Source organism: Monodon monoceros, unplaced genomic scaffold (genome assembly GCF_005190385.1).
Source record: "Monodon monoceros isolate NGI ecotype Baffin Bay Population unplaced genomic scaffold, NGI_Narwhal_1 Super_Scaffold_9, whole genome shotgun sequence".
Lineage (NCBI taxonomy): Eukaryota > Metazoa > Chordata > Mammalia > Artiodactyla > Monodontidae > Monodon > Monodon monoceros.
The window spans coordinates 22,700,649-22,716,879 of record NW_021703786.1 but is presented as its reverse complement, the minus strand read 5'-3'; the positions used below and the strand labels follow the sequence as shown (position 1 = coordinate 22,716,879).

Below are 16,231 nucleotides of genomic sequence, written 5' to 3'. Positions count from 1 at the left end.
AAAACGCGTCCCCACCGCCCACAAAAGCCGTTCCGTCGCGTGGTACTTGCTTTTCTGTCGCTTGCAGCTGCGCAGAGCCTGGGCGGAGGTGGGGCAACCCTGCGCTCAATCCTTCCTGGTTGCCTGGGGAACGCCGGACTTTACTTCCCACAATGATCTAGTAGAGATACATCTTAGTTATGAAACTGATTTTGCTTCAGAATGACTTCCCAACTCTAAGCAGGCCTAGAATGATAAATGTTTTGTTGTTGCAAAGAAATAGGTAGTTCAATCACTTCACTTTAAGGTAGGGAAATCGCCGCCCAGAGATGTGATTTATCCAATCATTTAGTCTCTCTGAACTTCCTCTTCGATATCTGTAAATAAGGATGCTCCTACTTGCTTTACCAACGTAAGAGGGTTGAAAAAAGCTCTTGGAGCTTTAAAGTAATAAAATCTTATGTAAATAGCAGCAGCGATCATAGTGATGAAGTCCCTAAATTCAAGAGACGCTTGCCATCCTGGAGAGGGAGGATGATCAGAAGAGTTTCCTGGAGCCTAATTCCCCTCTGCATTTTCCCTCTGCTCTCACAGAAGAGAAAACCGATGCCATTAGGGGGAGAAGGTATAGAACAAACAAAGCAGCAACTGTGAACAACTTTCCAGTGGCTCCCCAGGCTGGTGAGATTAAATCCAAAAACTTCGTGTGTTAGATAGAGAGCAGGTTAAGTTTGTGGCCTCTGGTCTGAACTGGTGGGTTCAAACCCTGGTTGTTACACTTACTTGTGTAACCTTGGGCAAGTTCCTTTACTTTCCTATATTTCAGTTTTCTTACCTGTAGAATGGCCTTGCTATGATTAAATGGGATAATGGATAAAATACACAGGCATAGGTTTTATGTTATTTTTTAGTTATTATGTAAGAACCTTCATAATCTCAGATCTACTCATTCTTCTGGTCTCATGTCCTGACACTACAGTCCAGTTGGAGGGAATTATACTCACTGTACTCTGAATACAAGTTCTTTATCACCTCTTTGCCCCTATCTGCTTGGAGTGAACTCCACTGTCTCGGTGATAAAATCTTCATCATGCTTCAAGACCCAGTTCAGCTGTCCCCTCCTTGGTTAAAGCCTTCCTAAGAGTCCTTCTTTGAGTTTTTAGCTGTAACTAATAGTGCACTTATGAATTGTTAATTTATTATTTTTTATTATCGAAGCTACTTGGGCTGGGCACTCTCCTCCTTGTACTTTGCAGATTATGCAGAAACACCAGATTGCTCCTACCGCTTCTCCCAATTCTTGTATTAAGCACAAACCTGTGTCTTTGCTGTTCTACCTCACTTCTGGCTAATTTTTGTTCTTCCTTCAAGATTCAGCTCAGGCATCATTTCCCACCAGAGGAAAATATCTGCAAATTCTCCGTTTGGGTTCAGATGCCCTACTCTGTGTGTTCACATAACCCTTCATACATGTCTGTACCTTAACACTTACGTTTTTAATATCGAAGTGTTTGTCTCTGCCAATGATATTAAATGCTTTGAGAGCAGGACTGTACTCCTGTGCCCAGTACAGCTTTTTTTTTTTTTTAACAAAAACTTTACTGACATGTAATTTAAATATCATACAAATCACCAATTTAAAGTGTACAGTGTTTTTTAGTATATTCAGATTTGTGCAGCCATCACCCAAATTTTACATTTTCATCACTCCCTAAAGAAAGTACCCATTAGCAGTTACTCCCCATTTTCCCCAGTTCCCCCAGTCCTAGGCAACCACCACTTTACTTCTGTCTCTATGGGTCTGCCTATTCTGGACATTTCATATGAATGGAATCATACAATATGTGGTTCTTTTGACTGGCTTCTTTCATTTATCATAATGTTTTCAGGGTTCATCCATGTTGTTAACTAATGTTCCATTGCATGAATATACCACTTTTTATTTATCCATTCATCAGTTGATGGACACTTGGGTTTTTTCCACCTTTTGACCATTCTGAATAATGCTGTTATGAACGTTCACATACAGGTTTTTGCGTAGACATATATTTTCATTTCTCTTGGGTATATGCCTAGGAGTGGAATTGGTGAGTCATACAGTAACTCTGTTCGATCTTTTGAGGAACTGCCAGAGTGTTTTCCAAAATGGTTGCATTGTTTACATCCCTACCAGTAATGTATGAGGGTTCCAATTTCTCCACATCCTTGCCAAAACTTGTTATCATCTCTTTTTGACTCTAGCTGTTGGCATCCTAGTGGGTATGAAGTGGTATTTCATTGTGGTTTTGTTTGTCTGTTTTTTCTCATTGTGGTTTTGATTTCTGTTTCCCAGATGACTAATGATGTTGATCATCTTTTCATGTGCTTGCTAGCTATTCATATAGAGTATTACTTTTTGTAATTTAAAAATATAGCTTAGGGGCTTCCCTGGTGGCGCAGTGGTTAAGAATCCGCCTGCCAATGCAGGGGAGAGGGGTTTGAGCCCTGGTCAGGGAAGATCCCACATGCCGCGGAGCAACTAAGCCCACAAGCCACAACTACTGAGCCCGCGTGCCACAATTACTGAAGCCCGCGTGCCTAGAGCCTGTGCCCCATAACAAGAGAAGACACCACAATGAGAAGCCCATGCACCGCAATGAAGAGTAGCCCCTACTCGCCACAACTAGAGAAAGCTCGCGTGCAGAAACAGACCCAACACAGCCAAAAAAAAAAAAATTATTAAAAATAATAATAATAAATAAGAATATAGCTTAACATAAATGTTACTTCAAGTAGCAAAAAGCAAATGAAGGAAATCTATAATCACAAATAAGAGTAGAGGCCAAGGGCTTCCCTGGTGGCACAGTGGTTGAGAATCTGCCTGCCAATGCAGGGGACACGGGTTCGAGCCCTGGTTTGAGGGATCCCACATGCCGCGGAGCAACTGGGCCCGTGAGCCACAACTACTGAGCCAGCGCGTCGGGAGCCTGTGCTCCGCAACAAGAGAGGCCGCGACAGTGAGAGGCACGTGCACCGCGATGAGAAATGGCCTCCGCTCGCCGCAACTAGAGAAAGCCCTCGTACAGAAACGAAGACCCAACACAGCCAAAAATAAATTAATTAATTAAAAATAAAAAAAGAGTAGAGGCCAAAACAAAGTTTGAGATAGTCCTGGTCCAATCAGCCTAAACCCACCAGGGCAAAGCTGTAGTCCAACAATGTCAGGCTATCAACTCACTGCAACAAGGCAAACTGCACACCAGAGGGATGGTGGAGTGTCTCACTAAAGGAAAAGATCGCTATTATATAATTATGGGAATGAGTGGAGGTTAGGTGAAATTTCAATGAAACAGGGTTTGATATACTCAAAGGAATACAGAGTTATATGAAAAGAGAGTCAACATCAGCTCTGGACTGCAAAGTGGACCCAAGGTTAAGTTTCCTTGAAAACTACAATGTTAAATGTGGAAAGTTGTGTTCAGAAAGCCCTGAAGTTCTACACCTGGGTTGGAAATCAAGGCTGCTTTTCTGTCAAAGCAACTTAGATTCTCCAAGCAAGACTGTAAGGCTTCATTCTCACTGGACATAATTTCAAACAGCAAACTTCCCAACAGTCTATGATTTTATTTTATTTATTTATTTATTTTTGGCCACACCACGTGGCACGCGGGATCTTAGTTCCTCGACCAGGGATTGAACCCTGCAGTGGAAGCATGGACTCATCGCTGGACCACCAGGGAATTCCCAGTCTGATTTTAGAGAACAGTTTCTTAGTGAATTTTTAAAAGTCACCCAGAGAAGGGAATTATTATCTGATAAGTTGCAGTGTATGCTTGGGAGAAATATTGTTTCCTGTTAACTTTGCACCTGGTTTTATCTGTGTCTGTTTATCTGTGAAGAATGGCAGGGCAGATTTTTACTTTCTCAGTCTGAGCTAATATTCATGTCTCAAAATGAATTCACAGGTGACTGAACTATCCCTAGAGACCTGGCTGTCAAGATCATTGAAAAAAAAATTTTTTTTTTGGCTGCTTTGGGTCTTTGTTGCTGCACGCAGGTTTTCTCTAGTTGCTGTGAGCAGGGGCTACTCTTCGTTGCAGTGCATGGGCTTCTCATTGCAGTGGCTTTTCTTGTTGCAGAGCACGGGTTCTAGAGCACAGGCTCAGTAGTTGTGGCACAGGGGCTTAGTTGCTTCACGGCATGTGGGATCTTCCGGAACCAGGGCTCGAACCCGTGTCCCCTGAATTGGCAGGCAGATTCTCAACCACTGTACCACCAGGGAAGTCCCTGAAATTTTTAACTTACAATGAACCTTGGATTCTAAAGACTGGCTGAAGGCATCATTCTACTAGGTTTGAACAGGTGTCGTCTAGTACTAACGGCTCTCAATGAATAGAACCACGCTCGTTACTATTCCAGATACTCTTGCTAATTTGATGGTATGGTGGAGACATTACTTTATTTCCTCTTCCTAGGCACACAGGAAAAATACATTCCTTGCAGTTAGGTTGAATGACGTGACTAAAGTGGAAGGCACTTACTAAATACTGGCTCGCTGAACCAATCAAAATGTCTTTCTTCTTTTCCTTTGAAATGGCTCAACAAGAGCACAGAATGAACATAAAAATAAACAGAGGGAGTATTCATCTAGGACTAACAGCATTTGAATAGCAGTGGGATAAAACTCCTACATCCTATCACATTGGGGCACAGGCTCGGGAAACCAGCTTGGACTTGGAAATTCTATCAGCCATCAGAGCCTGATGTCCTCACCCAGGGGACGTGGGAGTTATCATTTCTTGGTCAGCCTTCACAGCCAACAGATTACTGAATCCTGATTAGCCTGTCCCTTAAATCTCTTTGGTTGTGCCCTGCCCTCTCCTTCCCTGCTGCTCCTGCCTTAGCTGAGGCTTTTGCTTTTTCTTATGTTGACTATTTTAATAGGTGAGGTGACTCCTTGTCTCACCCCCACTCAGAGGCATGTTCTTCACTGCCTCCTAAAATGCAGAACTGAGCATGACTTCCCTCTGTGTAAATTTTCCAAAGTCTCCTACAGGAGGAAGGTCTAAACTTTCTACAAAGCACAAGACCACCTGCTCCTGCTCTCCTCTCTAGACCCACTTCCCACCACTCCCCACACAAAACCCCACATCACCTTACCATTCTCTGAATAGAACCATATTCTTCTTGCCTCTACAGATTTATACATGGATGTTCTCTCTGCCTTAAATATCTTTCTTTACTCCCAGAAGACTCCAACTCAGCCTTCAAAACCCAGTTCATAACTACAAAGCTACAGTAATCAAGACAGTATGGTACTGGCACTAAAACAGAAATATAGATCAATGGAACAGGATAGAAAGCCCAAAGAAAAACCCACGCACATATGGTCACCTTATTTTTGATACAGGAGGCAAGAATATACAATGGAGAAAAGACAGCCTCTTCGATAAGTGGTGCTGGGAAAACTGGACAGCTCCATGTAAAAGAATGAAATTAGAACACTCCCTAACACCATACACAAAAATAAACTCAAAATGGATTAAAGACCTAAATGTAAGGCCAGACACCATCAAACTCTTAGAGGAAAACATAGGCAGAACACTCTATGACATAAATCACAGCAAGATCCTTTTTGACCCACCTCCTAGAGCAAGCGAAATAAAAACAAAAATAAACAAATGGGACCTAATGAAACTTAAAAGCTGTTGCACAGCAAAGGAAACCATAAACAAGACAAAAATACAACCCTCAGAATGGGAGAAAATATTTGCAAACGAAGCAACCGACAAAGGATTAATCTCCAAAATATACAAGCAGCTCATTGCAGCTCAATATCAAAAAAACAAACAACCCAATCCAAAAATGGGCAGAAGACCTAAATAGACATCTCTTCAAAGATATACAGATGGCCAACAAACACATGAAAGGATGCTCAACATCACTAATCATTAGAGAAATGCAAATCAAAACTACAATGAGGTATCACCTCACACCAGTCAGAATGGCCATCATCAAAAAATCTACAAACAATAAATGCTGGAGAGGGTGTGGAGAAAAGGGAACCCTCTTGCACTGTTGGTGGGAATGTAAATTGATACAGCCACTATGGAGAACAGAATGGAGGTTCCTTAAAAAACTAAAAATAGAACTACCATACGACCCAGCAATCCCACTACTGGGCATATACCCTGAGAAAACCATAATTCAAAAAGTCATGTACCACAATGTTCACTGCAGCACTATTTACAATAGCCAGGACATGGAAGCAACCTAAGTGTCCATCGACAGGTGAATGGATAAAGAAGATGTGGCACATATATACAATGGAATATTACTCAGCCATAAAAAGAAATGAAATTGAGTTATTTGTAGTGAGGTGGATGGACCTAGAGTCTGTCATACAGAGTGAAGTAAGTCAGAAAGAGAAAAACAAATAGCGTATGCTAACACATATATATGGAACCTAAAAAAGAAAAAAAAACGGTTCTGAAGAACCTAGGGGCAGGACAGGAATAAAGACGGAGATGTAGAGAATGGACTTGAGGACACAGGTAGGGGGAAGGGTAAGCTGGGACGAAGTGAGAGAGTGGCATGGACATATATCCACTACCAAATGTAAAACAGATAGCTAGTGGGAAGCAGCCGCATAGCACAGGGAGATCAGCTCGGTGCCTTGTGACGACCTAGAGGGGTGGGATAGGGAGGGTGGGAGGGAGGGAGATGCAGGAGGGAGGAGATATGGGGATATATGTATACGTATAGCTGGTTCACTTTGTCATACAGCAGCAACTAACACACCATTGTAAAGCAATTATACTCCAATAAAAATGTTAAAAAAACAACAACAACAACAAAAACATTCAAGCATCCTTCGTCTTGTGAAGTTTTCCCTGACCCTCTCTGGCTCCCACCCAGACATAGGTGATCACTTCCTCCTCAGGGCCACCAGAGAACCTGAACACACCCATCACTGCACAACACTGCCAGTGTTTCTTTATGTAGATGTCTCTTCCGGTTGACTGTGAGCGACCTGAGCGTCATGGCCCCCAGCAGACAGTAGGTGGTCTGTATTTTGTTAAAGGTGATGAATTAGGCCATCAGATAGTGTGATGGGCTGGGGTGGAGGTCTAATCCCCCAGCCAGTGTGTCTGGAACATGACCACAGTGGCAGAATGGGAAGAACTGAATTCATCACAAGAAGAAATTCAGTCAATCTATACATGTTCAAGTTTTATTACAAAGTATGATGGGCAGAAAATACGGTACTTCTTATACAGGAGGCTGAACAGAATGAAAGGGTGAAAATTAGGTTTAATATATTCAGAAAGCAAGAAATAAAATCATAGATAACACTCCACTTTCAGGTGCCTTTGAAGTAGCCTTCAATGGAGATTTACCATCATGGTTTCACAGCACAGTGTTAAAAAATTTTTTACAAGCCCTGTGTATAATCAATCCTGTGAAAATGTTTTTTTAAAAAAATGGTTACAGTACAGTTCTGCAAGGGGCAGCTTCCTCTCCACCTGACCATGGGATGCCACAAAACCTATAATGTAGAGGAAAAGTTTAAATATATAACAGGAAATTAAGTTCAGACACACTAGGCTAAAGGGGACAGAAATGGATTGGCTAGCGCTTAACACTTGAGAGAACAAGGAATCTCCATTTTCTCTACATAGAGATTTGTACAATCATGCTACAAATTCACGCTCGGGGGAGGAAGGATGGAAAGTCACTGAAAGAGGGGTCATCAAATACACAGGAACCATATCAAATGATCCATATTCGACTCAAGCAAGTCAAAGCTTTAGCTCCACAAGTTTCATAACACACTGTATTACCACAATCAACCCAAGGTGAGAACATTCTTTCAAATAGCAGGTATCACAAGTTTTTATTCACCGGGTTTTCCCAAAGGCCAGTACTTGTAAGTTTTCCAGCTCTTACACAGACTGCCAGCATCCTCCTTCCTCTTGAGTTTATACTTTGATTAGCTTATCTGTTTCTGGCTTGATACACCAGTCCAAGCCTCTTGGGAAGGCACCTGCATGTTTCTACACTTCTACATCTAGGAAGTAGCCTGAGAGGAGCTGGCCCATCCCATGTGGCCACACGTTTGACTTTGACCACTAGCAGCAATGACAACGGTGGGAAAAGAGGACGAGGCTCTGCAACACTGAGTAGCTGGCCCAGCCAGTGCAGGGATGGCAATTCTTGGAGAGCCTGGCCCAGGGTTCACAGTGACTGCTCAGCTCAGCTTTCCTCCCAGGGAAAACCCAACTTCAGTGCCAAGCATGACCCTCCCTCCTCATCCTGGAGCACAGACAGGAAAGGGAAGAGGCTGCTTTGGGGCTTCTACTTTACTGGTCTCCCTTCTCCCAAGTCAGGCAGTCAAAGGAGCTGGGGACAGTGGAGGGAAGTTACTAGGCTGGCCTCCCATGGTTGGTAGACCCTGCAGCTCCTACATACCTTACAGCCTAGGAATTCAAGGCCCAGGTTGCAGCAGGGAGAAAGTTCTACAGTGGAAAGGCAGTGGGAAGGTAAAGAGGAAGCGAAAAGACAAAAGGGAGGGGGGGAAAGTCAGCATGACTGTTTACAACCTCTGCTTCTTCTCTCTACAAACCTACAACCAAGAAGAGCCATTGTCTGGAATGATCGAGGGACTCCCACTCCTGCAAGTTTCTACCACCAAACGACACTAGGGCTGAACTGCAGCAGGAAGGGGTCCCCCTGTCACCCTGTCCCCAGTTACCCCACATCACAGGCACCTGATGAACAGTCCGGGAAGGCTGACACAGGCCGAGAGCACAGTCTCACTCCACGGCCATGTGACGGTCTGAATGCTTCCCCAGCTCAGACCTTTACTGCCCTCTAATATTTTCTCCTTTGCTACCACTGCTTTTCTCCCACATCCTAAATCTCCTCCTAAAATTTCAGACACACCTGCCATCAAAAACTCATCGGAGTCTTAATGTTTTCTGTTTCTTAACCAGTTCTCTGAGAGCCGATCCTGGTTCTGATAAGAAATTCTCACCTGGTTATCAAGTTTCTTCCCTCTTCAAGTCCTCATCTTTCAGCCTGGCTCCTCCCTGGAAAGAGAGGCTTCTGACTCTCCTGGGTGTAAACAACTCAAACTCTTGAAGGACTTGGATCCACTCACCAGCTCTCTGATGGGGAACCTGAGGCCTCATTTATTCAGCACCCCCCTCCCCTCAGAGCAGACAAGGAAAACAAAGGCGGCTGCGGCTCTGGGGGCCAGAAGCATGTCAAAGGGCCACCGCCCAGAGAGCCAGAGCCCAGAGGTGCTGCCGCAGCCTTTCCAGTGCAGTCCTGGCAGTGGCTCTTCTCATGTTCAAGGAGCGCAGAGACAGAGCCTCCCAACCTATTCTCGCTGGCTGGCAATCTGAGAACCTAAACACATTAAACAAACGCTTGCTTTTGAAACTACAACAGATCTCTGCTTCCTGTGGCGTGGCTGACTAAGAGGCTTTCTAAATCCTGAGACTACAGAAATCCCCTCCTCAGCCATGAGGCCATCTGGCCCATGGCATAAAGGGAGAGTGAGGGAGCCGGGACTTCAAAATCCCAGCATGCCAGCTACTGTGTGTCTGTGTCTGCTTGGGGGGACTGGGGAGTCTCACCTGGGCCCAAGTGGGATGTTGAAAGGAAGAGGACCAGACCACACTGCAGGGCCTAAGGAGGGTGACAGGGCTGGGAGTCTGCAGGGCAAGGAAAAAAAACATTCAAAGCTGTTGTTTTCCACAGTAAATAGCAACTTTATCCAAATATATCCCTATTCTTATTAACAATTTTTTTTTCTCCAGATTATTTTCAAGTTAGAGTGGATAAATCTTCTCAGCACTCAAACCACAAAAGTGCAGATCAGGAAAGGAATCTTAACCCAGAGCTCAGTGTAGTTAAGCCCTGCCCCAGCAGGACCAGCCCCCTCTACCACTAGACCTTCATTTCAGACCCTTTTCCACAGGAAGGAACTGACAGCCTCCTAGAGCAAGTGACACTCAATTTATACCTGCTACCCTTGAGGGAAGGACCCTGGAACCATCACACACAATAACAAGCAGGGCAGTGTTCTGACCAAGAACTGTTCGCTTTACATCTCCAAATGATGCAGTGCAAATCTGGTGGTAAGTGCAGGAGAGATGACCTCAAGCAGACGGCCAGCCAAAGAGCCTCAAAATCAGAACAATGTATAAAGGGAGAAGGGGAAATACCCTGACTAAAAAAAAGAGCCTTTTTCTTTGGGCCAAGCCCCCGTGTATTAAAGCAAAGAGCTGTGACTTTGGGGATACAAATACATCTGCTTCTGAAAAGTAGGACTCAACCAAGAGAGTTTAAGTGCCCAGAAGGACAAAGCTAACTGCTTTGTTTCTCAAAAGCAGATGACAACTGGACAAAACCATTGGCCTCAAGGTCTGCTTCTCTCCTACTCTCGGACGCTCAACTCAGAGGGTCTCAGAAACCTTCCGGCACTTGGCAGAGCGTGGCAAACTCCCCCCGCCACCCAGCGCCCCGACTCTGAGCACGTCCCCGACTCTGCCTGCCCAAGGATTCACCTACCACCGGAATCACACACAGGCCCCCTCCACGGAACTCGCTCATATAACGGACACAGACACCCACAGCCTACAATCCAGTACTGCTCAGAACCTAAGCTGGGGTCAGGGTGGCTGACAGGGGTTCGTGGAGTTCTGAACTGGCTGACCCTGGGTCTCTGAAGCTTTTCTTGCTCTCTATATAACTGATGGCCTGGAATCACCACAGCCTATTGGTCCACCCTTTGCAAGAGCTGACAGTCTCCCACACTCTAAAGGAGATCCTGCTCAGGCTAGATGCTCAGACTGTGCACCTGTCAAGCAGGGCTCTCTCACCTCAGAGCACCCTATCCAAAGAGTGGCCAATATACTGCCACTCACAGTAAACTGAACAAACAGAGATACTGAAGTTCAGCTTATACTTCATTCTTGCCTATCATTCAAGACATGAAAGAGACGGGCCGGGGGCTTATATCTGGAGGGAAAAACAGACTCTCAAACTAGGTACTGGAAACATGCTCTAAGCTCAGCTTTCCTGCCACTGTCCCCCTCAGTCAGGCGCCCCGATCAGCCTGGCTAGCTCAGAGCTAACACGTGCCCAAGAGTTCCTGGGGGGCTGGACAGGGGTGCTTCCGGGAGTTAACAGAAGGAGTCCCATGTCTGTTTCGGAGCTCAGAATGCCCTTGAGAAGAGCCAGGCTGAGCAAAGGTGTGAGAGCTGGCTGACTTCAGAGCACCGAGGCGGTTTGGGACTCCAGGTCAGGTATGTTCCGCTCAGGCAGTGATTCAAGAAGGCAAACTGCTCATGGGGTCAAGGACCTGGGGCCAGACCCAGGCAGGGAGGGAAGAGAGGAAGGTGCTAACAGGGAGGGCTATGAGACAAAGGAAGAGACCAGGGAGTAAAATTCTTTTCGTAAAAAAATTAGCCTGATAGATAAAAAATATACAAAGTTGAAGTTTGTTAAAGACATTGATAACAGGAGGAAAGACAACTTTGAACTGGCATTTGTTCCCACCTCAGTGCTCACATGGACACGGACACAGATTGCTGCCTCGGGCAGCAGCAGACAGAGACGTCTGGGACAGATGAATACAAACAGAGCCGGTGCCCACAATGCTCATTAACACAACGGCTGACAAACAAATATACAGAAATTTTAATTGAGGAACCGAAGGACATGAGGAAAAGAGAGAAAATCTTAAAACTCAGCCTTGGGCTGAGGAGGCGCCACACGGCACTGAGTCCGGCCCAGAGAGCAGTGGGGCGACTGGCCGGGAACTCCTAGAGCAGCTTCTGGGAACAGTGGGTGCAAAGCAATGAAAGACGAACTGGCCACCGGAAACATGTTTCTTCTTACTTTGGGGGTGGAACAGAGGCGGGAAACACACAAGCCCCTGCCTCGTGGGCACGGCGCCACCGACACTACACTCTGAGTATCTCCAGGCAGTTGTTGTAGCAGATGGCAATCCAATCGGGCTGAGTCGACGCCCACTGCACATTGTTGATCTCTCCCTCGGCTGTGTAGGCCAGGATAGGGTCCTCGATGGCCCGAGGCATTTGCTGGATGTCCCAGATGAGGGCCTGATGGTCATCCGCTACGGACACAGAGAGCAAGCAAGCAAGGTCACAACTCAGGCAGTGAGGACCATGACCCCTGCACCTGAGCGGGGATCGCAGTTTACAAAGCATTCATTCACCAAAACCCCAGTGAGGGAGGTTTTACTGCAAGCCCCCATTTTATAAATGAGGAAATGTTAAGGCACATGCCCCAAACCACAGAGCTATGCAGCAGTGAGTGGCAGAGCCCGGACGCAAAGCAAGGCCACTGCCTCTGACCCATTCACCACAGCAGAGCTGGGATGGCGGAAGGGACTTGGATGGGCACCTCATCTCATCTGGGGCAGGCATCAGGAAAGGAAGAAGGGATGGGATAAAAACGATCCCCAAACATGTCATTTTCAGCCACTTAAAGTACTTGAGTGATTAAAGATCCCTCTCTGACGATTCAATTATTTAATGGGATTCTTTTCCCTCCATCTTATGGACATTTATACATCAATGAGGTGTTATACAGATAATGAGATAAAGTGTTGTGGGGACATGTGCCCGAGAAAAGGGCCCTGGGAAATACCAGAAAGAAGGAAAGCACCTTAAAAAGACAGATAAGCACATGAAAAGTGACTGGAAAGAAACATATCAAAATGAGACCAGTGGTACCATTAGGACCGCAAGGTTATGAGTTATGTTTACTTTTCTCTAGTTCCTAAGTGATGTGTAATGTGGTGGTCATGTTACTTTTACGATCAAAATAATAAGTTCTTAATTTAAGAGAGGAAAAAAAAAAAAAAAAGAGAGGAAAAAAAGGGCAATGACCTTCCACACCACAGTGTCCCCTAGTCCCATCACCCATCCCGACGTGAAAGCCTGTCTCTCTCCTGAATAAACCAAACCCTCAGAGGCCGCATAACCTGGGCATGGGTGAGAGATGCCCTTCCCAGGACTATCCACATCAAGAGATCTGGGAAGTCGTTTTAAACACTCGGCACCTCTAAAGCAGTAAGTGCCTTTTCCTCAACGCTCAACTGAGCACGCTCTTCAGCACCATCTCCTGCCACTGGAAGGACACAGGTGGGTGTGGCACCCAGGGCAGCAGCAGGTCTGCAAAGGCAGCCACTGGGAGCCGAAGGTGGGCTTCTGCTGGGTGGGCTGATACTGTTCTCCTTTCTTTCTTTTTGCTCCTCCTGCCCTTCCCTAGCCACACTCCTGGGAAAAAGCGGGCAAGAGTGAAGAAGTCAGGCCACAACATGAGGCATGCAGGACGGCGTTGGGCCTCAACTGCTCCACAAGGAGACAGACAGGCATGAGCAGAGGGCCCCAAACAGGAAGAGCTTCATGCCTTTCAAATTCATGCTAAAATGGCAGAAGCCCACCAAACTACATCGCTCCTCTGGCTCCATAATGAACAAGGAAATGAGGATGCTACTGATTTGTGAGGAGGGGAAAAGTATGTTAGGAGGAAACCCAAGGCTCTGAAAAAGATAAGGAGCACAACATTATGGGGCTAGAGTGGAATCCTGTCTGTAAAATAAAGGGACAGGTATTTGTATGGGAGGGATGTGTACACATGGATCCACCTAAAAGGGTCTGGAAGGAGACATACCGACCGTCGTGAGTGGTGCCACCTATACAAAGTGGGGCTGAAGCAGAAATGGGAAAGGAAGGAGAGAAGATGACGTTCACCTTCCTTTTTTTTTACATCTCTGTATTGTTGAATTTTTAATAGCAGGCATTGTTTCTAGAATATAAGCACACTGACGGCCAGCGTATTTTTAAGGGGTACTCTTTTGGGTCTGGCAAATGGAGAGACGGGAACTACACGTCACACACCACTGACCCGGGCAGGCTGTGCAGGCCCTTCCATGCACCCAGAACTCAGTGCAGGGGGCATGTGCTTTTGGCATCTCCCAGGCGACAGGCCCAAAGAGTCAGTTACATCCAGGAGAGACTGCGCCCTCCTTCACGCTCCGGGATGAGTCCTCTGTGCCGACCTAGATTTCAGAGGCGCACAGTAGTTGGCACAAGCCTATAACGGGTACATGATGTAAGTAGTATACAGATGCTCTGACATCACTGAGGGTACAAAATCATCTGGAAATCCGGACTGCTTCAATTTCACAAGCATAGGGAGGCTCTCAATGGAGTTACTCTGTGTAAACCTCTCAAACTATCCTTGGACTACAGTAAGGATTACAATTCTAAGGAGACAAGAGGAAGATCTCCTTACCGCTCCCTCCCCATCGCCCCCTGCCAGTAATTACCTGCAGTACAGATGTGGCAGGATGAATGTGGGGCCCAAGCAATGCCATTGACACATGCTCGGTGGTTGTTTAACCTGGCAACAGGCGTGCAGGGAACTCGAACGTCCAGAATCACTACCTGCAGAAATAACAAGGAAGAGGCCCAGAAACTTCAGGGTGTGACAGAAAAAAACAAGACACTACACAAGAGAGAGAAAAAAAATTTGTTTAACTTGTTCATTTGTAGATTTAAAGACTCTTAGAGACAGAGGGTCTCGGCACAGCTAGTTTCTAGTCTGTGTCATAAGGAGCTCAGGGCCTTTAGGCTGCAGGGGAGAAGGCAGAGCAAGTAACATGAATTTGAATAATCCACCAAGTCCTATTAGGTGCATGTGCTAAGGACTCTGTGTGTGCTCGGCTGGGCAGCATGGAAGCCCTCTCCCCCAACCCCCACAGCAAAAGTTGAAAGGTAAGCAGCCCAAGGTACTGGTTTCATCAAAATAAAATTCATCACTGCATCATCTCTACCCACGGTCTACTGCTTTTATCAAGTAACAGGCTACAGAGTTGCCACTTCCACATCTGTTCACTAAGGCTGGCAGAATCTGCCCAGACCACAGAGGGGAAAACCGCCTGTTTCTTTACGCGGCACCATAAGCACATGAGATTTGGTTTACTCTTTAGATACTGCTTTTCTTGGCTCCGACTCCAACTCTCCAAGTGGTAAAAGTTCTTAACACACAGTCCTTGTTCTAGATCAGGTTTTCTCAGTTTCAGCACTCCTGACATTTCGGGTCGGATAATTCTGTGCTGTGAGGAGTGGTCCTGTGCACCACAGGACGTGCAGCAGCATCCCTGGCCTCCACCCACTAGACACCAGTAGCACCACCCCTCCCCCTCCCACCCCCGAAGGTCTCCAGATATTTCCAAAAATCCTCTGAGGGGACAATGGCGACCAGTTGAGAACCACTCTTCTAGATACAGTAAGTACGCAGAGCCGGAGCTGAGTGGCAGGGCCTATGTTAGCCTCAAGTGGGGCTCTCACCTCCATTCCGTCCATGGCCATGGTGGCCAGGTAGTTGGGGTCCTGCTTGTTCCAGCAGAGGCGAAGCAGTGGGTGATGCTGTGGGTCTTCGTAAATGATGGTGCTGTGTTCTAGATGACGGAGGTCAAACATCCGCACCGAGCCATCAGCACCCACAGAGGCAAACATGTCCCTGCCGCCTCCGGCCCGGCTAAATGCAATATCATAGACCTGTTGGTGAATAAGAAGCGTCAGTCGGATTCAGCTCTGTTACCACCCTTTCCTGTAACAGGGAAATCTGCTATCCCTAGTTCATCTAAACCCTTGCTCATGACCCAGAAGGAGGTAAACAAAGCCAAACAGCGCCTGTGAGGACTGGGACCTGAGAGTGCTAACATCAGTGACTTTCCAAAGAGTGAAGGTCATTCTGCTCTGGAAACTGGCTGGCTTCTTCTCACTTCCTGCTTTCCAAGGATTCTTCCTCCACCTCCCGTGATAAAACAAAGAGCACATACCCTGCTGACCAGCAGAGCACAAGTAGCTCTGAGCAAGTATTCTGTAGGCTTGGACAGGCTCAGTGAAGCGAGAGCCAGTGGCTGTCTCCTGCCACCCTGTTACAAGACGGAGACATTTATTTCCTGGGCCTTCGTGGCTTTCATTTGTGTGTGATCAGAGGCAAATCCATGAGCACATTAAGGCCAAGATCATCGATTTGCTGGGTGGAAGCAGCCGCGGTTCTGCTGAGAAACCTGGACCTGAGACTCATTTGTGAGAAAGAAGTAACAGCAGTTTTGAATCTCGGGAGGCTCAGGTGTTCCTATACTTAACGGAGAGGCTTAATACAGCTCTCTTGTCCTAGGACACACTATCTCTTCTCCTAGTTGGTTTGTATTCAT

At 46.2% G+C, this 16,231-nt stretch overlaps 1 protein-coding gene across 6 annotated transcripts in view; it reads right to left on the bottom strand.

Moving 5' to 3' along the window:
• Nucleotides 1–5: 5 nt before the first annotated feature.
• Nucleotides 6–16,231, bottom strand: part of DCAF7 (DDB1 and CUL4 associated factor 7) — a 33,652-nt gene continuing 17,426 nt past the window's right edge. The window contains exons 5-10 of one of the 6 annotated variants that reach the window (XR_003791942.1): nucleotides 15,357–15,566; nucleotides 14,333–14,450; nucleotides 11,872–12,109; nucleotides 9,603–9,680; nucleotides 8,996–9,050; nucleotides 93–157 (exon numbers count right to left, since the gene is read on the bottom strand). Coding sequence is in view for 2 of the 6 variants with exons in the window: in XM_029211768.1 (XP_029067601.1) it covers nucleotides 11,937–12,109; nucleotides 14,333–14,450; nucleotides 15,357–15,566 (501 nt within the window). In the remaining 4 variants the exon portion in view is untranslated. Of the gene's footprint in view, nucleotides 158–7,173; nucleotides 9,681–11,658; nucleotides 12,110–14,332; nucleotides 14,451–15,356; nucleotides 15,567–16,231 lie in introns of those variants that run through there. The other 5 variants (XR_003791941.1, XR_003791943.1, XR_003791940.1 and 2 more) reach the window with 5 other exon arrangements.